Consider the following 24,600-nt stretch of genomic DNA (forward strand, 5'->3'; position numbering starts at 1 on the left):
TATTCCTGAAGTCTCGGTAATTTTTTGTTTTCCGCATAGTGAAAATGATGCTCTGGTCTTTGGAAGCCTAGGGGTTGTTTGTGGTAATTTCTCTTCTCTTAAAATTTGACTCCATTATTCATGGTAATTTCTAGTCATTTTAGGTTTCATTCGTTCGTTGGTAATAATCTCTGTTCGCTTTTAATTTAGATTATTATATATGACTTTGTTTCTACTCATCTTTGGTTTTAATATAGCTTTTTAGTTCTCCTTGAGATATTTTTTTGAAAATACTCTTTAAATCCCTAACACATATTGATGAAATACTCTGTGTATAAGGGGAAAATAAATAGGAAACAAACAAAGAAATTCGAATATAAAAAATATTTCAGTTCTTGTGTAAACACTCTAAGTCAACTTATTACGATGATACCTCACTGTATACAATTCCAATCAAACTAGAATAGTGTAACATGCATAGGTACGACAGAATCAGTAACGTCTAGGACGTTCAAACAAAATGAAATGATCTCTTCATGTAAACATGTTACAAATACCTAGGCTAATACAAATATTGTTAATTAAAACAAGAGCAAGTTGGGCGGGGTTTGATAGAAATAAGACCGAAAACATAAACTAATTTCCTTTTTGTTTGTCACTCTGACAGAAGAACCTTAGCGTTTCAAATTAGCATCAATATTTTCAAAGTTCAGTTGATTATGTTGACCTTTCTTTGGGGGAAGTTCAAACCTTTGTGGGTTTACTTCTTGAATTTTTGTTTTGCTTTTTGTACTACTATTATAATGGCTGTAAAAAGACGAGCATTGCCTCTAATTAAATGCATTATCTCTATGGTCTGCGTATATGGCCAATTTTTCATAATTTTTAGGTTACGGGGTAGATACGGAGATGGAATAATAATTTGTAACTCTTCTAGCAGAATACTATATCTAGCTGGTTCTTCTTTTTTTTTACAGAGCCTACAATTGAGTCTTCCCGAAGAAGAACCAAGATTAGAAACAATAAAGGAACTAGGTGAAAAAGTAATACCTGTGACAAATGAAGCTGGACAAATGAATGTTAGAGCACAAATAGATACTTCCGTGCAAGAGTGGCAAGGAGTTCAAAGCGCTATTCAGTAAGTTTTTTTGCTTTTTTTTTAAATTGGAGGGTACAACTTAGTCCGAAAAAATAATAGTTTATTATTCCCCTAAGTTGAGGAACTACTTGTTAAAAGCGACCTTCTTCTGAAGGTGAAAATGTTTATTACTGAAGATTTTCGTTTCAGATCAGCCATAGATGGACTTGAACAAAAACTCCAACAATGGATTGAGTATGAATCCCTTAGAGACCAATACCAACTATGGCTTAGAGAAACAGACAATAAATTGCATGCTGTTGATCTTAAACCGACCCTTGAGCAAAAAGAAGGACAATTGGAAATCTTGAAACAACTTCAAGGAGAAATACGTGCAAAAGAGATTGAAATGGACACCATCACTGAAAAGGCACAACAGCTGTATAGGGCTTCACAGCTTCGTCCGACTATTGTAACAGAGCTTGCGACCAAATACCATCAGCTGATGAATAGAGTTAAGGTAAGAATTTAGTGCTAGCATATTTTACCGAAATGTGAAACAATCATTTAGAAAACAAGTATTTCAAAATTCAGATTTCCGCATTCTATATGAAACATCAACATTTTTTTAAGCACACACAGCTTAGAATCCATATGGATCAGGCATTTGGGTCCTGGTTGTTTAAAGAAAATGCTCTTTAGTAAAAATAATTCCAATTTCTAATATTCCAATATGTTTTCGAAAATGTTTCTCAAAGTTGATTGCTGGATCCTCAGACGGTGCTTGAAAGGATGAACTTCACATTTCCCTTTTTATAAAAATAATGTTTAAGACAATTCAATAAGTTGCGAAGTTTTTGAGATAATAATGAAATTGGTAATGATGATAAGACATGTTAGGTCATATTTATCTCTAGTTGATCTGCTAGAAGGTATGTTAACTTATGGGAGATAACAGCTAGTCCCATAGTTGTCCTTCCCAATGTGTGCAGCTGACCCAGCCTCTGCTATGACTAAGTTGTAGTTTCTAAATATCTTGTAATTTGTAAGTAGGCAGGAGAGATTCAGAAAAAAAAACATAGTTAATAGTTACAGCTAAGACATGGGTTTCTATGTTGCATCTGGCCTTTCTGAAGACGAAAAGCTATATTGTTGTCAATCATAGTCATTATATGTCACATAAATAGGGTAGGCAATAGTAGCCACGGATTTAGTGGCTTCTTTATGGGATTTGACTTTGATTTGATATTTTGCGGATCGTTTACTCCAAGAAGCGTGTGTTATATGAGCTTTTAGTTTTTGCTCTATTTCTAGTTGAGGTGCGTCTTCATATTCTTAGTCAGTAGTTTAACGAATGGTTCCTAGTTTCAGAAAACTGTTTATCGTCTTAGCCAATTAGGCAATCAATTAAAATATATTCACAGCACAAAGGTCGTTCCCCAAACAGCAGCATCCAATGTATCCATTTTGTTTATGTTTCGCGTAAATTAAATGGATTTCTTGAGTTGTTTATTTCCACAGCAAACAAAATTCATGGGACAGAACATTCAAGTTATATTATCGAGACACATTTGCAAGAATTGCCTTAGAACTAAAACTCATTGAGCACATTTGTGACGGCGTTTCAAGAGGTCTTGTTATGTTTAACATTATACAAAATAGCTACATAAATGTATTACCCCTCGTACTTAATTTTGACGTTTCCTTTCTTCTTCCTTGAAATGCGCCTTTTTACAGGATTACGTTTCAAAATGGCAAATAAACGTCTCGAATCATCAGGACTTTTTTGCACGAGTTAACGAAGGACGCCGATGGCTCGCTGAGGTTTCTAACAAGCTAAAATATTGCTCCGATTTAAGTGCCTCATCTAAAGAAGATTTAGAGGCGAAACTTGCTACTGTCCAGGTAAGATTTTTCTCGTTTTTTTTGGTTCAGTAACATAATATTGTAACGCCTTGTCTTACTTTTTACTTTGAATGCTACAAACTAAGTGATGAATACCTTGGAAAGGGTGAACTATCTAAGCTTTTGCGAGGATTTGCTGCAAAAATGCTTCAAAAACGTGGAATTTTGTATTATTTTCAGAAGAAAGATCAGGTATGCGTTTTCACTTGTTCATTTGTTTTTTATTTGTTTTTTTTCCCAGGGGTGATTGTGTCAAATCGATGGTCCTTGAAAATTAACTCAATCCAATGGTTATTAAAAGTTCTAGTGCCATTTTTAAGTGAAAAAAATGATTGCGCTACAGGGAAGTGGCGTTTTCTGCCCGTTTGTGGCACCAAACTACGATTTTGCCTTAAAGAAGACCAAGCTGCTATAGACTGAAATTTTAATATAGCCAATCAATTCATAAGAATTAAAAATAAAAAAAAGCTTCCCAATTGCAGAGAAAGTTATGCCGTACAGTAGTATATTTGTTCCTGAAAAGTCAAGTAGTCTATACGAGATAAATAGTTATTATGGAAATGTATCTTGAAGCTTGATTTAAATAAACAGATTCATTTGGTTCTCCATTAAAAGATTTTGTTTAGTTAAGTATAATTGCGTACCATCTATTAGAAAGGAGGGGTGACAGGTCGTTGTGCAGGTGGAAGTGGCTGTGGTTACAGATGTCTATAAGAGTGCATTTCAATATTAATTGATACCCAATCCTTTTTGGTTTCCAGGAATGTTCTTGGTCTTTGCCTTTATTACTGATTCTTGGGGGAGGGGTGGGGTAGTAGTGCCCCTTCCATTGTGACTATCTTTTTCTGTATGGCATAAAATGTTGGATTCACTCACTACCAAAACAGAAGTTGAAAAGGCAAGGTGAGGTATTTTGAGCCTTGCCAGGAAATTTCTTTTCTTGGGAGAACAGAAATTAATTTCTTTTTTCGCCAGGGAGTGTTGGCAATTGGAACTAAGAGCTTTGTTTTCAGCGATTTTACATGGTAACATTTCTCTTTTCATATTTGTATACTATGTTTCAGTGTAATTGAACATATGTATGCGACTTATATAAACATCAAAGAGAAGTTTGAGATCTCTGTAAAGATCGCAAGGCCTTAAAGCCGCGTAGAATATCAAACGTCAAGCGGAATTTCCACCCATTTGAATAGTAGTAATCCTCTCCCTCGACCCAAAATCCTCAAGCAAAAATATTATTAAGAAATTGTTCAACAAAACTATTGTTCATCGAAAGTTTTTACAAAATAATCAAAATTTGTCCAATTTTTAATTATTTTGCAAAATTTATTTCTTAAGCAAAAAAACTGGATAAGCTGGACGCTACTAGTCAATTTACAATTATTGATTCACACAATTTTACAGCAAAGAATCGAGTTATGGGTCCAATGGCCTATATCATATCTTCGTTAGACCTGGGCTTGACTTAAATAAGGATAAGGAAACTAAAAAATAAACAAGTTCTTTTCCACTATAATTAAAGAGCAACATTGAAACTTAAAATGGACAGAAGCTATTCCGTATGTATATGAGGGAGGGGGGTGCTCCAGGCCTTCCACGAGGTTCATAATTATGAAAAAAGTTCATATTTTTGACCTAGGCTCATAAATGGTTCACAATTCAGAAAAAAGGTTTATAAAGTTCATATTTTTCCTGTCATCAGCAGGAAAGCAATTGCGGTTGCTGTCATTTTTTTTATATAGGACAAGCGAAGCAAATGTGCAAGAGTTGTATTTAAACGCTTCAAACTGTAACACTGTATTTTTTGTGAACATACATTTTCTTCTGTTCAAAAAGACATTACTACATCTAACTTGGTTCCTATATTGCCCCTATATCTTCTTGTACTAAGCTATCTTTTAGTCGATGCTCTGAACTTCAGGAGTAGTGCCAGAACTGTTTACCTGGCCGCCTGCCACCATATTGAAGAGAAATCACTAGGTCAGATTGCCCTTCAGCATTTATGGTGCCTGTGGCTGGATGACACGAATCCTGAGACAACAACAAATGACTTTGTGAAAATCGTTGGATTGATGCCTTCCCGTGTGAACACTGAATCTGCCAGTGATGAATGGAACTTCCTCCAGCTTCAACCGATTTTTCCTAAGAACATGAATTCACCAAGGATTCATGTTTTATGGAACTCGGTTTTTAGGCTGAAAAACCATCAAGGACAGACAAAATATCCCCTTTTTTCAAAGATGGTGAAAGCAGCTCTCTGCATGTCGCATGGGGACGCTGACATTGAACGTGATTTTTCCCGGACAAGACGGATCATGGCCGAGGAAAAATCATCGATAAAAGTGAAAATGCTCAGTGCTAGACTGATAGTCTCTGACATTCTAAAGATGTTTGAGAACAGGCCCGAGTTAGTTTCTATTATCAGAGACAGTGGCGGATCCAGGAGGGGGCGAGGGGGGGTGCCCCTCCCTAACGTAGTCTAAATTAGTGTAATTTACTTAATTAAAGCAATTTTGCGTTAATTGAACTTCCTCCTAACGCTTGTTTATCGGATCAACCTATTTTGCCCCCCCCCCTCTAAAAAAAATCCTAGATCCACCCTTGACCAGATAGCTGTTGAATTTGGGGTGAAATGCGTGCTAGAGCTGTAAAGTGTACCTGGAAGCTGAGTGATCTAGAACAGGCTGAAGAGGAGTTCAAAATATAAGGAGAAGAAGGCAAGAGAAGAGGAGGAAAAAAAGAGGATGCTATCTGAGAAGATCATTAAAGACCTGGCAAAAAGATTTGATGGAGAAGAAGTCAGTTGAAAAGAAGTCAGTTGAAAAGGAGAAGAGACCAGTAGCAGAATGGCTTCTTCAAGAAGCTAATGAGAAGCTGAAAAAAGCCATAGATACAAAAGACTTTGTAGAAATAAGCCTTGCACAAAGTTTGATCAAGGCTTTGAGCCGGAAGATGCGTCAAGAAAATGAGGCAGCCAGAGAGGTTGAGCTAATACAAAGCAGGGTAAACAAACAAAAGTCGTCCTTAATTTCATCATATTTTGCCAAAAGGGACAACTAGAGTGGAGTATTTTGTACTGTTTTGTTTTGTCCTTTTATACAAATTAAAAACATTTAACTGAACTCATTAAACAAAAAACTAAAACTTTATGTTCACGAGTGTTGAAAACACCAACTGCCACTTTTTGTGTCCATGGACAGTTTCCACGATGTGTCCACACATCGCAAATCTAGGTTCATAATTGGTTCATAGAAAGTGCAATCAAAAGTTCATAAACTTCATATTTTCATGGTCAGAAATTCATAAAGTTCATATTTTTCACAAAAAGCAGGTATGCGCACTGTGTTTAAGAGTCATAGGCAGCATATGTTCTGTTGAAGATAACTCTGACAAATAAAATGCATTTTCGTGGACCGTAGGGTCGGGACTTGAACTCTTTATCTCTAGCGCAATCAAATCAATCTGCTCTTGTTAATGCTAGATAATTTCGGAGACCACACTGCCTTTCCATGACGATAAAATAAAAGTTAAAAATAGGGACAAAATCATTTTTAATAGACAGTGTATAGAAAATCACAAAAATACCAGATATTTCGGTCACTGTAAATGTGACCGAAATATCTGGCATTTTTGTGAATTTCTATACACTGTCTATTAAAAGGGATTTTATCCCGATTTTAAACTTTTATTTTATCTTGTTAATCCTGTTTCTGGACCACCTTATTCTTTTTCTTTTGAAATTATAAAGCCAAAGTTAACACATCCAATTAGCGTATAAAGAAGGGTGATAGAGAAAATAATATTTTATGTTTAATTTCTGCGAAATTTATGCACAGGTACTAAATATTATCTTGAAATTTTTCAATTCCTGCAGTAGGGTAAATCTCATACTTTGAAAATTGTAATGCCCTATAAATCATCTAATCTAGTGCGTAAGCTTTCCTGGTTTTTATCTTTCTGTTCTTCTCTTAATTAAGGACTTATTGCTGTATAAAGAAGAGGGCTTTACAAAAGTTCAAACAACGGTTGAATTGGCTCAAAATATTCTCGCTAACACAGCTCCTGATGGGCATGCTGATATCAATCGTCAACTAAACGAGCTTCAGGAAGAATGGTCAGCACTTGCAACGCGTATGGTTGAGACAAAATCAAATCTAGATGAAACTATCCAGAAATGGGCTGGTTTCCTTGAACAAATTCATCATTTGAACATTACTGTTGATAGTTTAAGTAAAGATGTTTCTGCCTCAAGCGAATTGCAGACTACTTACAATGAAAAACGAGCACAAGTCGAGAGGCTAAAGGTGAGTTACTCGTACTCTTTTTCTCTTCTTTTTTTTAAATCAGCCTTCCAAGATTGTCAACTCTTTGGTGAATAGAGACTGAATTAAGACGCGTTTACTTCGAAAATTGGCTCATTCACCTTGAAAATTGGGGTCTTTATTTTTGGTGTTAGATTGGCTCGAAACTTTCGGGAATCGTTTTTTGGGTTAAAACATGAAACATTTTTGCTGTGGAGGGAAGGAGGTCCCAAAATTGGCCAAAAAACAGTTTGTCATTGATCAGTTATTTTTGGCTAAGTCTTTTGGCTAAGAAGATCCTAATGTGCAAAAGGCAAACCCCCCTCACAAAAATTGGGGGCTATAAAGGACCAAAAACACTTTATTGGTCGGTAGGAAACTCATATGCCTCATACTGTCCTTGGAGGTAAGAGGGTGCAAAAGGAAAAAATATAGAAAAAATAACTGGCCCCCTCAAACCTTTATTAGATCCTGGGTATTCAGACTGAAATAACAAGCTTTGTCTTTTAGCTTGGAAGCCATTATGAACTGCAATAAAAAAGGAGGTGTTGGTTATCACTGCCCATTTACTTGCATAATTAAGCAAAAATTCTGTATTTGAAAAAGGTTTTGAAAAAAAAATGCATCTGAGTTCCAAGCAGTCGTGGCCGAGTGGTTAAGGCGTATGCATCTGAGTTCCTTTGACTCATCTTTTTTGAAAATTGTCGTGCTAGAGGAATACCGGAAAAAAAGAGAGAGAGAGAGATACTTGATCGTATAAGCCTCTGTGTCCTCCTTAAGCCCAGATATCCTCTCTGCACTACCACTAATGCAAATTTGCCGCTTTGCTGCTAGATAATATTTTATTTACTTAAAATAAAAGACCAAGACTTCAAACGTAATCAAGGTGCAAAAGTTACCTTTTTTATCGTCTAATCTAAATTAGCTAACTTAGATGGTTTTGAATTGACTCCTGGGGTGTTTTTTTTTTTACATAGTTTGGTGCTTTGTCAAATATATTTACTCTTTCTCTTCGGGTTATATGGCCTGCTGAAAAAAAACACCATTTGTGAATCGTATATTTCATTTTGCTTGATTAAAACATCAAGTTTTGCATTATGGTATCCGTAAAAGTGAAGTATCATTTAATGAATTGTGCAGCCCCCAAGCTTCACCTAGGTGACAGAATTCACAGTGGCTCCAGTTGGAACCAAATTTAAAAGATGTCCGTTTCTGAATTCTAGGATGCCGATATATTTCTAGCTTCCGGAGAACAAAAAGTTCCTCTCGAGTCAAAATGTTGGTGAACTCTAGGTTGTATAAAAGCGTGTTGAATTTTGTAAACTCTTTTCTGTAGAAGATTCGATTTTGTCAAAGAACCATCAACAATTTCTTCGAAAACAAATAATTTTGCCCCCTTTAAATGAAATCTGACATATTGGAAAATGTTTTATACTGTTTAGAAAAAATGTAAAGACAAACTGACAAGTTGATTGAATATGTAAGAAAAATATGTTTTTTCCAAAAATTGTTTCTTTATTGTCGTTTTCTTTGAATACAGGGGTGATTGAGACACTTGGGAAGGGACACATTCGAATTGAGATTGAAAGCTCTAATACCATTTATAAGAATCGAAAATGATTTGGGGGCAACGAGCCTATCTCTGGTACCCATACCTGCTAACCCCGATCCCCCTAGGCCTCATGATATTGGATCAAAATTTTGAGGTAGTGACATTGATCAGAAACCTCGAAAGATTTAATAAGTACAAGTTCGGGGTCGACATTAGCTCCACAGCCCCAGGGTAAAAGACTCTTAATTATGTAAGTTACCCATTGTTCGGTAACAGGTTTTAATAGGAAAGTTAGCTATGTCTGTTTTGTCTTGCTTGTTCTATCAGCTAGAAGTTTTTTGGAATAGTTTGCTAGACCAAGATACATTGAGTTTTCTTAGTGTATACTCTAGAAACGACAGAGGTACCTGAGCAAATCAAAATATACTATGTGCACCCGATTTTTCCACCAGTCTTGCGAGTTTTACAACCTTCCGAGAATGGTGAGGCGATCGAGTTGAAAATTCTATGGAATGTTTTAAGGGGGGGGGGGGGTAAATTTGGTCTCAATGTTGACTTTGGAGAGGGCGCAGGGGTAAATTGGAATACGCTATGTATATGCAGATCATCGAGATAGAACTTTTTCTATATCCCGGGAACGGCTTGGAACTTAAAGTTGAAATTTGCAGGTACTGCTGAGGAAGGAAATGGGAGAGGAGCAAGGGAACTTAATGTTTGATGTTAAAGGGGGGGGGGAGTTTGCTAAACAACTTTTCCTTTGATCTATCAATCTTTTGTTCACATTATTAGCTCCTGTGGGCTTGATATAACATTAAATAGCAATGTAAATCAAAAGACATTATGTGTTGCCAGTTTACCAAAATGGCGTATCTTCAGAAATATCAGGAATAACTCGCAGTATCAAGTTCAAAGATTGAACTTGATACACAGGGAGTACTGTGGGGAAGGAGTGGACATTGAATTCTGACCTGGAGGTAGAGGGTAAAGCTAAATCAAAAGCCACTATGTGTACGCAAGTTGTATTTCGATAACGTACCTTATCTGCGATATTTCGGGAACGGCCCGGGAGATGGAAATGGACTACTACCACTTATACTGCTAACTCACTGCAGCACCATGCCACCTGAGGCTAAACACATCTACGCACGCTCCTCCTCCATGCCAATCTATTTAGAACCTCCCTCTTAACACCACCCCAAGAAGTCTCAGTTTTCCTTAAATTCTTCTTCACAACCCTCCTCCCCCCCCCAATTCAGGGCCTACCTGCATTTGTTTGACCCTAAATGGTTGTTTGGAAATGACAATTTTTTGCAATCTGTCATCCTTTATCTGCAGAACGTATCCTAGCCATCTGAACCTTTCTTTCATTATAGCCCTAGAAAGCGAGATAGAACCTTATTTTTCGTGGCGCTTAGTGTTTGAAATATGGTCGTTCAGACGGGTAGCCAAAAGAATCAGCAGACAATTCCTCTGGAAAACATCTACATCTAATGAAACTTCCTCCTTTTTTCGTCGCAGAAAACTACTTGACTTATTAAATAAAAAAGGCACTATGTGCATGCTGGGTGTCAGTGAGACGTCTCAGCAATATCTTCACAACAACCAAGGGTATTAAGTTGAAACTTCAACGGCTACTACTATTACTACTTCTTTTCTAACTATTGAACTAAATCAAAAGGGTTTAAGTGCATCCAGGTTGTCAAAATACCATAGATACCAAGTCTTAACAACAGAATAAGGTACCAAGTTTTATTTTTCAAGGAAAGGTTTGGTGTGAAACTAAATTAAAATATACTAGTTGTATCCAGATTTTCAAAAGGGCGTATATCATTAAAATTACTTACTTAGACTTAGGTCCTCCTACGCCTGGGGGCGCATAAGGCAGCAACAGTGATTCGCCACGACGACCTGTCCTGAGCCTTCAACCATAGCTCCTCCAACGAGGACCTCGCCAGCTTCGCCTCCTTCATTAGCGACCTGCCAAGGGTCATTTTCGGTCTCCCTGATTTGCGGAGACCGGGGGGTGTCCAACACCATGCATCGTGCGGCAGCCTTCCTTCCCCCATTCGCACCATATGCCCCCAATACATCCATCGCCGCTTTCTAATAAGATCAAGGAAGAGGGTATGATTTGTCATACGATAGATTTCATCATTTCGTATTCTTTCTGTCCAATGTATATTTAGGATAGACCTTAGGCAATTATTGTCGAATGCCTGGAGTCGTCGTTCTAGTTGAGCAGTGATACTCCAAGTTTCGCAGCCGTACATAAGGACAGAGACCACATTGCTATTATAAATTCTAAGCTTTAACTTCTGTTAATATTTATTATTTCTCCAAAAATTTCTAAGGTAGCTGAAAGCAGACCCAGCCAATGTTATTCGGCACAGTATTTCTCTTTCGGAATTGGCATCTTGTGTAAGAATGCTGCCGAGATACTTGAACTCTCTCACTTCCTCAATTTCCTCGTTGTTAACCAAAAGTCCTTCGGCTAAGTCAGGTATGACTGCATTCGACATTGATTTGGTCTTGTTAGCATTTATGGAGAGTCCGACAGCATTTGCCATACGACCGAGTTCATTAATGTTGCGTTGCATATCTTCAGGGTCGTGGGTAATAAGCGCAACATCGTCAGCAAAATCACCATCATTGAGTTCTCTCAGTGGATTTAATTTTATACCGCCACTAAAACTGCATCCACGGAGAACAAAATCTATCACTATGGCAAACAGTAATGGTAATAGAATGCAGCCCTGCATTACACCTGACTAAACAGAAAACCACTCCGTTAGGCCACCCTCTGTCTGTACTGCGCACATGATATCATGATATAGCGCTTTAATTATATTTACAATTTTGGTCGGAATTCCATAATGCACTAAAATCTTCCACATGGGTCCGCGATGTATCGAGTCGAAGGCTTTGAGAAAATCTATAAATACTATAAGTAGCTGAACTTGCCATTCATTGGATTCATCCAGCAGGACTCTCAGGCTAAATATCAGGTCGCAACACGATCTATTCTGGCGGAATCCGTGCTGCTCATCTCTCAGCACTTTCTCCACTTTACTTTGAATCCTGTTAAGAATTATTTGGCACAGAACTTTGCTGCCAACAGACTGTAAAGCAATACCTCTCCAATTATCACACTTAGTCTTTTGTCCCTTTTTGAAGACTTTTACAATTACTGCCTTCGACCATTCACTAGGGACTTTTTCTTCATCACAAACACGGGAAAGAAGTTTAAATATGGGTTCGGCTAGGGCGCTTCTACCGTACTTCAGTAATTCTGGTGGTATGCCATCATTGCCTGCAGCCTTTCCGTTTTTCAAAGTCTTTAGGGCCTCCTTGACTTCAATAAGTATGAGAGGGCCAGGGCATATTCCAAGATCGAACAGTGGTTCTTCAGGGATATTTAAAGTAGTTGTGGGAGGCATCTGATTTAGTACCTCGCTAAAATGCTCTTTCCAGCGTCGGACTATGTCATCAGTCTGGGTTAATAAAATGCCATCTTTGCTTTCAACTTGGGTTGACGACGCCTTTGAAATACCCGCCAACTGCTTCGTTATGGCATATACAGAACGGCTATCTCCCCGTCTAGCGGCTGCCTCAGCCTGTTCGGCCATAGTTTCGAGGTAAATCCTCTTATCATCCCTGGTTGCTAAAATTGTTGAAGAATTTTGGCCAATGTATAAATAGTATGCCAAAATATGGATTCTTATAGAGAAAAATGAAAAAGATTTAAAATATTCTTTTCTTAACCGATGAAAAAGAAAGTGTCAATTAAAAACGAACAAAAATTAATTAAAAAAAAACTTTTTCAACAAAAGAAGTTTTTCAAAGAAAAGTAAAGAGCTCTATTAAACCAAAAGTTGAATAGAAATAAAGTCAGGTAATTTTTCAAGCGTAAAACTACCATAAATCACCATCAATAAATAAATGAAACCCAAAACAACAGAAACGGCAATAAATAAGCGAGTCAAAATAAAAAAGAACAGAAACTAAGAGAAGTAGGGCTGACTCCCCCCATGCCTTCTAAATCCAGAACATAACTTTTACTTTACTGAAAACGAAATACATTTTAAATGTTTTAAAAGATCTCTTGGTTTTCTTGGAAACTCCGTATATCGACAAATGTCTTCTTATTTATATATCTGATTTAAATGTAATTTGCTGTTTTGCATCTTTATGATTAGTTTTGTATTCTTTTGGGATAAAAAGAAAGCAGCAAGATTTTATTTTGGCTCTAGTTTCAAAGTTTATAGACTGCAAGTTTATAGATGCATAAAACTTACCTAAATTTTATGATTTCATCTCATCAACCCCAAAATGTAATCGTCCTTTTCTTCAGTAGCCTAACTGTCTCAAAATTTTATCTTTCGATGATTACTCACTATTCTTATCCTTTTCTAGCCTTCTTCTAACTCTTATTCTAATCCTTATTCTAATTTTTCTTCTTATTTTTCAGAGTCTGGAAGAAAAAATAATATGTGACAAATATGAAGTTGAAAGCTTAAAAACCAAGGCCTCGGAAATGGTCTCTAGTGGACAACAAGCTTCAGCAGCCATTCAGGCACAAAATATTCTTGAAAAATATGACAAGCTATCTGAAAGCGTACGGGTGCTAAGAGCAAAGAGACAACATGAACTGAATGATCATATGTCTTACAAAGAGGCCTACGATGACATGACAACTTGGATAAGAAGAGCCAGAGAAAAAGTGCCTGCTTTAAAGCACAGATCACTTGGAGATCGTCTTGCAATTGAATCTGCAGTTCAATCTCTAGATGCACTTTTAAACAAGCAAGGTCAAGGTCAAATGAAAGTTGAAGCACTCAATAGATGCTGTGAAGTTGTACTTGCTTCAACTTCAGGCTCAGGCCAGGATACAATTCGAAACGAAGTAAGAACATTAAATGAAGCATTTGAGACTTTTTTCCGTGAAATCGTAACTCAAAAGCAGTCGCTTGAAAGAACTGTTGTGCAGTGGCGTGATTATAAAGAAGAATATGAACGTCTGTCTGATTGGCTACTTCAGGCTGATATTGAAATTAAGGCCCAAAAGAATTTGATGCTCTCTACCTATGCTGAAAAAGCAAAACAAGTTGAAACAGTTAAATCTTTACTTGAAAGACTTGAAAGCGGGAAAGGCCAGATTGACAAATTCCAGTCGACTGCTTCGGATCTGCTTAAATCACACCTTGATACTTATATTTCAAATCAACTAAGGCATTTGCATTCCAGATACCAAGTACAAATAAATTTAGCAAAAGACGTTATCAGAAAAGTTGAAACAAATGCTGATCAGCATTGTGAGTATGACAACACTTTGGCTGAAGCCCGCTTATGGATCGAAGACGCTCGTGAGACAATTCGCATAGCAAGTGAAGCCTCCAAAGAAGGCAATCGAGAAGTGATACAGGCGAGACTACAAAAACTTCAAGAACTAATCCGTTGCCAAGATAAAGCTCAAAATTTAATCCATACTGCTGTAAATTTAGGGGAAAAAGTCCTGCGACATACTAAATTAGAAGGAAAAGAAAAAATGAAGGAAGAGTTAAGAAACTTACAGTCAGACTGGGATCGGCTTATCAAAAAAATGTCAACTTCAAAAGTAAGTTTGGAAACATCCCTTTTGCAATGGGCTGATTATTCTTCTTCATACTCTCAGTTGAATGATTGGATAAATGACCGAGAAGCGAAACTTTTGCAAGCTTCGGAACAGAAGACACCAATAACTCGTAAAGGTCTAACTCAAGGACTGCGTATGCTCAATCTTGGGGAAAGGCGTGCGAATCTTCGCAGAACATCTAATATTGTTCAAGATATTATTTCCTTTGAGCCTATGATTGCTTCTGTTACATTAAAAGCTGAAGATCTTCAACAATCAAGCCCTGTTACTGATATAACTAGTAAATACCAAACTTTAAGCCGACAAGCCCATGACATCCTGGCTAAACAAAAAGATGCAGTGGAAAAGCATCAAGAATTTATTGATACGGGAAACGATTTCATGCAGTGGGTCAGATTTACAAAGGAAAAGCTAAGCAAAATATCTGAGCCAATTGGTGATAAGGACTCACTAGGGAGTAAAATTGCTCAAATTCAAGTGTTGCTTACAGAAAAGGAGGAGGGTCTTACAAAATTGGAGCTCGCCTTGGGTAAAGGTGAAGCCGCATGCAGTGATGCTGACGACGAAAATAAGGAACTGATTGAAGAAGAATGTGCTCTCCTTCAGGAAGAATTTGATGCATACTCTGAAAATTTATTCAAAACCAAATCGCTTGTAGAAAATGGCCTTGTAAAATGGACAGAGTACGAAGATCAGTACTTGGAAGCACTAGAGTGGCTTAATCAAACAGAAGAATCAGTACAAGCATATAACAAATTACAGAACTCCCTTCAGGAAAAGAAGGATATTTTGGAACACTTTCAGCTTCATCTCCAAAATATTTTTGACTGGCAAAGAGACTTGGATAAACTAAATATGAGAGCTCAGGGTCTCTTAGACATATGTGCTGATTCAAGAATATCGAACGCTATCACTTCTGTAACAACTAAATACAATACGCTGTTATCCCTTGCGAAAGAAGTTATGAGACGATTGGAGATGCATTATCAGGAGCATCAACAATATCTTGCCTTTTGCCAAGAGTGTGAGAACTGGGTAGATGATATTAAAGAAAAATATGATGGTTGTAGTGGTATTTCTGGCTCACTATTTGAACTTCAAAGTAAACTTCAGCAAGTTAAACAAATCAAACTAAGCATAGAACAAGGCCAGAACAAGCTAAGATACATGAATGAGCTCAAAGAGAGGGTGATTCTCAATACTGAGCAGGCTGGTGCTTCTAAAATTCAAGAAGACAACGAAGCAATAAGACAAAAATTTGATAAAATCGTTTCTGACTTGCAAACACTGCGCCAAGAACTTGTTACTAGGGTCTCACAGCTTGAAGAAATTGACAAAGCTCATCGAATGCTTGTTGATTGGCTGGAAGAAATGAACAACAAAATTTCTGTTCTACCTAAAGATGGTGAAAGGATTATCCTAACAGACTTAAGCGAGAAAAAGGCAACGTTCGAAAAATTTAAAGCGCTTCAAAGGGACGCAAACTCATATGCCGATCTTTTTCTGCGCCTCGATGATAAAATAAAAGCTAATGGTGAAGTATCTCGACAAGAATATGATCCTACTTTTGAAAAGTTTGATGAACTAAATAATGTATTGTCCTCGACGATTTCTATTCTTGCAGACCAGGTTAAACTCCATGAAGCGCATTGGCATTCTCGTAATGAAGCAATGGAGTGGATTCGAAAAACGAGAATGGATATTCAGCAGTATGCTGTAATTAACGGAGATAATTTAGTTGTAAGTGCAAGTCAAGAAAAGGTTCGTGTCATTATCGAAACTTTTTCAGAAGGCGAACAGCTTGTAAATAAAGTCGCTCAGGTTTCTGATGAACTTTTGGAAACAACTAGCCTAGAGGGACAGGATATTCTACGTCAAGAAATGATGCAGTTACATTCTGAATGGGAAGCTGTAAGAAATATGGCTCTGGAAATTGAGAAAGGACTTTCAAAATGTGCAACTGCTTGGATTGATTTCCAAAAAGTGTTTAGTGAGATAAAATCTTGGCTCGACGAATTTCAAAAGAAGCACTTTGAAAGTAATGATCCAAAGACTGAGTTAGCCACATACAAGCAAATTCTATCAGAGGTAAACCATAAAAAACAGTTGATGGAAGAACTTAATGATAAATGTGAATTACTTATTGAGTTATCGGCATTCAATCCGGTTCGTGATCAAACTGTTTCTCTTCAGACAGCATATGCCCAAACGGTAAGCAGAGTTCAAGCTCTAGTTTCAAAGGCTGAAAAAAGTGTGGGCGACCACTCAGTATTTGAACGTAACATGCACGAATTTTCAGAGTGGCTTAAAAGATCGCGTGGTACTGTTCAAGACTCTTGTACTATTGGTGATGAGATGGTAACGAAAGAGCACTATGACACCGTTAAGCTTGTTGCAACTCGTCTTACTGAAGGACAACATCTACAAAATGTCATGATTGAATCTTATACTAAAGCTCTTGAATCTGTGGATTCAGATATCGAAGAAAGAGGAAGACTTGCTATAGCAACCCTAAGGGCAGACTGGGATGCGTTGAATGTTGATGTTTCAAACTCTTTGTCTGCATTAAAAAGTGCTGTATCCCGCTGGGAAGATTACAATGATGGAGTTGGAAAGTTAGAAAGATGGTTGTCTGAAATTGATGAAGCTTTATCCGAAAAACCTGAATCAAGAGGTGAGATGGGTGAAATGAAGACAGTGATTGAACGTTATAAATATATGCAACAAGAGATTGATCGACACTTCACGGATATTGAGGATCTTGAAAAAGAAGCAGAAATAATTACTAAATGGGCTGGAAATGACAAGGCTGTAATTAGATTAGCAAAGATCAGAGCTCACTTGGAGAAACTAAGTGCTACATGCAAAGAGACTAAGTATGATGTAGAGACAGAGATCCAAGACTACCTTGCTTATCACCAAGCTCTCCAAGAATGTGAGAGATGGCTGTTGCAAACTTCATTTCAGCTTATGGCTCACAACTCGATGTATATCAGTAACAAGGATCAAACAAATGACCAGCTTGTTGTTCACAATGCACTGACACAAAGTATATACGACTATAAACCAATACTAGAGCAAGTACGTTCCAAGGGTCATATTCAAGTTGAAAGATATATAATGTCTTCTCCTTCCATAGAAAAAGTTATAGATAGCCAACTTTTTAATATTCAAGAGAGCTATGACAGCCTGCTTCATACTGCATTGCAAATACGTTTTAGACTTCAAGAAAGCCTATCTAAGTTTGAAGAATATGAAGAAATCCTCGATTCTATAATGAACAACTTTGATTCCTGGGATACCGAAATTTCAAACTTTCAAAATTCAGCCTTGAAGTCCCGTGAGGATTGGTCAACATATCTCGAAGACGTAAACGCAATGAGTGCAAAGCTTTTATTCGAAAAATCAAGGTTAGCAGCTGCTGTAGCCGCCTGTGAAGCAGCAACTGCTAGCATTTCGAGGCCAAGTAGTCCACTCGATACAGCAGTCCATCAAATACCAGAAAAAGAAGTGAATGTAAGAGCTAAGCTTGAAGACTCCCTTGATCAGGTAAGAATGGACATTCACATTTTATGAAGTAGCTTTAGCAGTTTTTTTCTGGTTATTTTAATTTTTACCTTAATTTTGACCCTGTCCTCTGCTTTGATATTTGATTTTCGTACAATAGTTTTCTTTTTTCTGCTCGAAGTACTTGAAAGAATTGAACAACAAAAAATCATCCGTTCCTAAAGAAAAGGAAGCTTGATACGGGAAATGGAATACTGATAACAAGGGATTTTGTACATCTTGTCAATACCCTTCGTTTGATATTTTAAGTTTATGTTTAGCTATTGAGACGTTAAAATGATGTATATTCACGGCTTCATTTGTATTTGTAAAATTGACGAAGATCTATTCGAGCTTCTACAAAAAATAGAGAGAGAAAACAAAAACAAAACATAAAAACAAAAATTATAAAGCTTCTACAAAAAGAGAAACTGAATTCTTGAATTTACCTGTTATGTTAGTCGAAAAAAACTATCCAGCCAGATTTATCTCTTAAAGGATATTGAATCCCTTTTTTACTGCATGTTAATTTGGTTCCATATACAAAAGTCTTTTTACTTTCATTGCTCTTATATAAATGTATTGTTGCACGAGATGTAGTCTAATTTGCATGTTTTCTTAAGCCTGGTGGCATGCAAGTGTCTCACATTCTGAAGAAGCTTTTAGAGAAAATAGAGAAAGGCGAGTATGAGTATAAAGCGGATGAACTGGATAGAAAGGTAAGCTATATTTTCGTCTAAATAGCAAGTGCCTTTGCAGAATAAATTGCCCGCTTAAAAGAAAGTACCTGAAAGATAAATGTCTGGTGTTCACGGCAAAGGGTGAAATTTTCTCCTTTACAATGTGTCGACCTTCTTCCATATAAAATGAATAAATAAAAACGAGTCAAAGACTAAATACCTGCACATACTTAGTAAAGGAACACAATGCTTCACTCGTGTATTTTTCCCTCTGGCTTCATCATATAGGACGGGATAGAAGAGGGTATTTAAGCTAATCTAAGCCAAGTAGTATTAACGGGTAATAAAAGGGTATAAGCTAATTTAAGCTAAGAGGGTATTAATATTTAAGGGTTATGGATGTTTCGGAATCAAATCTTCAATTAGGGGTTATTTCCGCCCTTTTTTTTCTGTGCCATCTTCAGGCTTTTTTTATATTTGTCAATTGGCTTGACTTATAACAAAAAATATCCAGTCAAAATATCACAAAATATCATTTGGTGAAACCATGTCTAAATACCCATAGCTGCAGGTAAGCTGAATACGTTTCTCTAATTTTATTCAGCACTCAGGCTGACTAAAGTAATTACCATGATGAATGATCTTTCAAAGTTTGGGAAGAGCTCAAACGATTGCAAATCGAAAGTTCTAGCGTTGTTTTTAAGGGATAAAACGGTCAGAGGTCAACCGCATTCTGGGTGTTTTTACATCTCTATGTGGCCTCGGATCCAGATTTCAAGATAACAATTTTAATGGGGGCGAGCAAAATTTCCAAAAAATAATCCGTGTAGACAAGAAAACAAGTCTCCCAAAATATGGAAAATTTCTTTTAAAATCAGTAATTTGTGGGTACTTCAACGTATATCGAAGTTCAATGTAATTTTTTTCATTTATTTATTTTTGAATTTTTTTTTCCAACGACTTCCTATTGAAGGCGTGGTCGTAGAAACTTGGAGCGGGGGGCTCATTCGATTATAGTTGTAATTTCTATCTTCCTGCATAAGGTTTCAAAGCGATTGGTCAACCCCCTTATGTGTGAATTTTTGCTACCGTTCTCTTTCGTAACCCCTCCCCCTAAGACGTCGTATCAAATTTTTCAGATGGTGATTTTGCTCAGAATAGTCAGAAGGTCCGTATAAATATATGTTTAAAACTGAAGTGTTGTATATTTTTTCTTGGGTGTCTGATTGGCTAGAAACTTTCAAGGATTATTATCGTAAGGACCTAACGATTATTATCGTTAGGATCATACGTAAGTCCATCGGCCAAGAGAAACCAAGCGTACAGAAACTGTTTGTAGGAGCAAATTCGGCCCTTCGGGGCTTGAACTGGTGATTTTTTTTTTAATAAGTGTCCTGACCTGGTGTTTTCTTTTTTGAATAAGTATCTTATCTTTCTCTTAAGGGGGGCCAAAAAACGGCCAAACCCTTTTTACAATCCGCTCGAAACTTCGAAAGTTCTTAGATACTTGAAATCTCGAATATTTTAAACTCGAAATATTCTGAAGTCCTCGGACCAAAGGGACCCGAATGCAGAGGAAAAACTAGAAGAAAATATTTGTTCTTCTGGAACCGGGGCTCCATAAAGGGCTGATTGTTTTCTGAATTGCTTGAAACTTAAAACTAGTAAGTCTCTGGGCCAAAGGGCCCTAATATGTAAGGACGATTTTATTTTGGGGTTGTGGATCCACTAATAATGGAGTCACACCAAGACTGTTTGTGTTTTGATCGGCCTGTAATTTAAATCTTCAAGTCCTTGGACCATTCCACAAGACTAAATTGAGAAGAAAATTCGGTTTCCCTCTAAAATAGGTCAGAAAAAAAAGTCAATTTGGGCATGGACCCCCCAAATATGGGGGAACAATAATGGTCCATCTCTGACTAGCTAAAAATTTTCAAGAATTGTTTCCAAACATTTTGTTGGAAAGAACCAGGGTACTTTGGGGTTCAAAAGCAGCCCAAAATGCTAGTTTCCCTTGAATATTCTGAACAATACAGCTGTAGGTCCAATAGCAAGAGGAAGACAAATTAAAAAAAAAAGAATACTGTGGGGTATGGTCTTCCCAAAAATGGACAAAGGAGGGACCGAAAACTGTTTTTCTGATTAGCTCAAATCTCATATCTTCCAGCTCTTTTGTTACGAGGAATTCAATGCACAAAAAAAAAGAAAATTAAAAATATTCGCGCTTTTAGAAAATGGTCACATTTTTTTTTTCTATGAGAAACGTGAAATTTCCACCTGTAAGTCCCTGGGACTTTGAAACTGTCACGCACAATAAAGTAGGTTAGAGGCATGGGCCCATTAAACTGGGAAAGAAAATGGTTTTTCCTTTGGCTTGAAATTTTTGCCTGAGGTTTTATGGACCAAGGCCCCAATCCACTAAAAAAGGCGTAAAATACTGATTTGCCCAATTTTAGTGAATAAATTTTGGCCCAAAAGGCGCCAACAAAACCTTCTTCAAACAAAAATAAGATGATATGGACAACAATAAAATTAATTTGAAAATTGTTTTAGTTGTGGATAGAATAAACATAAGTTTGGTTAGGTTGTTATTTCTTTCTTTTTGCGATACTGTACAGCAGAGACGCCAAATCGGGCCAGTTATACTCAGTTGTACTCCTGGGAATACGAGAATGGATTTCTGGGTCCAATATCAAGACATGTTCTTCACAGTTACCGAACATGATACATAAATGGTACTTGCTATTCCGGCAAAACTTTGCAGCTAATTCAAGAGAGGCACCAAGAAGGGTACAAACTTAAATAGTTGTTAAATAAGGCCTGTAAAATATTAGTGATTTGGGCACTTACGTATTATAGCAACCATACTTTGTTCTGGATCTGTATAGAAACCGGTTTTCAGTGTCCACTCAGAGATAATCAACTTAGCCTGAGCTAGATAAACGGTAACTATGCAGGTATATCTTAATTAAATATTTAACATATAGAGGTGGTTAGGTTAGGTATTTGCTATAATGTGTTCTGGGCACCCCGCTTTCCATAATTCTGTGTCGTGGTTTCCATAATTTTGTTTCTAAAGTATTATATTTTCCATTATATTTGGTACTATTTTATTAGATTTAACCGAACTTTACTTCTTTGATGTGGTCGCTATAACATCTAAGTGCCGTGGTTTGTTTTTGTTTTTTTTAACTTCCAGATTGATAGTTCAATATCTAGAATATGACATCTTCAATTTTTCAGGTTCAAACACTTCTTACTAGTGCATCATCAAATTTGAAGGACATTGATAATCTTCTAGACAACAAGAATGCCATTAGATCTTGGGTTTCTGACAAAAGTCAATACTTACAATCAGTTTTGCAGAAGCCAGCTAAGCTTAGACCTGAAGCTGCCCAAAATGAGCTTCAACAGGTAAATTTAATTTTGACTGCATTTCAAAAACTGAACAAAGTCAATATACTTCACATAGTATAGAAGCTCATATTATCCCTTGATGTAACTGCTATAAAACTATGCAGTGTAAATTTTGAAAATTTGTGTATTACTTAAGAAAACTTATTTTCTTGGTTTTCTAGATTTTTCTTGGTTTGGCTAGATTTTTTACAAGAATTCTCCGTAGTTGTCTGCTCTTATATTCTACAACTACCGCTAGAAAGGAATTACTACAGGACCAGACCAGACCCCCTTGGGCCTACACAGATGCTCACGCTTTTCCTGTTTTCCAATTTATCTGAACCTCACTTTTAATCCCCTCCAATGACGTTCCGATTCCTTTTAATCCTTAGTTACGATCTCTTCCCATCTACTCGGGGATGACAACTGCTTTTCATTTGGCCCAAGATGGAGGGCCAAAAAGCATAAATTTTTTGAAGCGTTTATGTATATTCAGTTTTTTTTAGACTAATTTAGTGTAAATGTGGTGGAGAACAAAGAATTCTGCGGTTAGAAAACAAGCGAAAGCGAGAATCAGAACGATTCAAAAATAAAAGTGAAGGAGAAGGAAATATTACGTTATAAGAACAACGCAATTGCAATTTTCGAGGCCAACAAACTGTGGTACAAAACCCAGTACAAACAAAGATATTTAAACTACGTGTTAGTTACAAGTTTTTAGGATCTTTCAACATTGTTTGTATTCACTGTGGACCCCTCCATTTGCCTGAGGAGAGAATAGCCAACAAAGGTGACTTATTTGGATATTGCTACTTGCTTTGTCGAATTAAATTGCCACCTCCGTAATTTCCAAATGAATTGGTTTGCTTTTTCAAGGATATCACTTGTTGTCTAAAAAGTTCCACAAACGAATCTGAAATTTTTTCAGCTTCAAAGTAGCTGGACAAATTTATCACAAAGTCCATTGAGTGGCACATCCATCACGAACCCCTGAAGGGGATTTTGTACCATCTTCATATGGCTAAATGTACTTTTTAAACCCGATGAAGCGCTTGAAGAACGATTTGCATTTCCTTTAAATTATGAATTTCTCGCAACCTAATGGTTCTATTGGAAGAAACATTGAGAGACACAAACAGCTATGCCAACGATTACATGAAAATGCAAGAAGCGGAGGATGATCAATGTGGTGCTTCACTGCCACAACAGCCTCGGTTAGAAGACAATAAGAATCAATATATAAAAGCGTGGTGCGTAGTTTTGTCTTGGACCGGTAATGAAGCCTCCGGTCTCCCGTTACTAGTCTCTTTAAACGATCAATAGTTGTTTGCGTATGCAATTTTTCGAAAGCGGCCCATAATTTTTTGAAAATTGGTTTACTTCATTTTATGGCCGGAAAATGGCCTAGATAGGCTATGAGCTTGGGAAAATTCGTCTAGAATTTTGTCTAATTTTTGAATATTCGTCATGTAAATGACGTCACATTCATAGGCATGTAAAGAGCAAAAAATATATGATAGTATCGCAGTGGCGTCGTGCACTATATAAAAGGTTGAAAATAATACGTAGTTTGAATAACAATAATAAATTCTTGTCCAAGAGCCTGGACCATCCTACGTGACAAGACCAATCCGAACAGCTAAAGCAAAGGGCGTGGAAAAAACTTTTAAGTTAATAAAGAACAAAAATGAAGCACAAAGAAATATGAGGCTAGAGGACTTGCAACAACGAGCATCACAACGAATCACAAATGTAAATGAATCACAAAAAAATATTCTGTTAGAAGACAACCGAAATCGAGAATCGCAACGAATCGACGCTTACTTACTTACTTAACTCCCATCAAGCCGGGCTGGCCGACTCGGGGCTTCTCCTCTAATGATATCATGACAGTATTTTTCAGTATGCCTCCCTGTTTGTCGCATTTATCAGCAATACTGGGAAGGGGTAGTCAGAAGAGTTTTCCCACCAACACTTGGGAGGTTGTCCTCTTGAGTGAGAGTCATTAATTCTCTAATTCTCCTGATTAATTTTCTTAATATATATATATATATATATATATATATATATATATATATATATATATATATATATATATATATATATATATATATATATATATATATATATATATATATATATATATATATATATATATATATATATATATATATATATATATATATATATATATATATATATATATATATATATATATATATATATATATATATATATATATATATATATATATATATATATATATATATATATATATATGCGTGTGTGTGCAAATAATTATTTATTTATATAATAACTTTAAAATAACCTAGCTTCATAAGTTAGCAGTTTAAATATTTTAAAATATGGAATGTCTAAATAGTGTATTTGAAATATGCGTCCAGTTAAAGCTGAAATTCTTCGGCATCCTACGTTCAGATGGTGTTAAAAAGGTTCTTAAATGAGGTTTTGTGTCTCTTCAATCTCAATTTTCAATTTGATAGCTGGGTTTGTTCAAGAAAACAAACAAC

The 24,600-nt window shown here is 36.5% G+C and overlaps 1 protein-coding gene across 1 annotated transcript in view; it reads left to right on the forward strand.

Annotated features, from left to right (window-relative positions):
- The window catches only part of LOC148956437 (uncharacterized), a 570,204-nt gene that overhangs the window by 200,927 nt on the left and 344,677 nt on the right, over positions 1–24,600 (forward strand). The window contains 7 exon segments of the mRNA XM_089090886.1: positions 957–1,117; positions 1,268–1,577; positions 2,795–2,962; positions 6,940–7,266; positions 13,284–17,996; positions 18,617–18,712; positions 21,917–22,087. Coding sequence (XP_088947012.1) covers positions 957–1,117; positions 1,268–1,577; positions 2,795–2,962; positions 6,940–7,266; positions 13,284–17,996; positions 18,617–18,712; positions 21,917–22,087 — 5,946 coding nt within the window.

Source organism: Artemia sp. Qi Xiang Cuo, chromosome 1 (genome assembly GCF_049724085.1).
Source record: "Artemia sp. Qi Xiang Cuo chromosome 1, ASM4972408v1, whole genome shotgun sequence".
In the NCBI taxonomy this organism is placed as follows: domain Eukaryota; kingdom Metazoa; phylum Arthropoda; class Branchiopoda; order Anostraca; family Artemiidae; genus Artemia; species Artemia sp. Qi Xiang Cuo.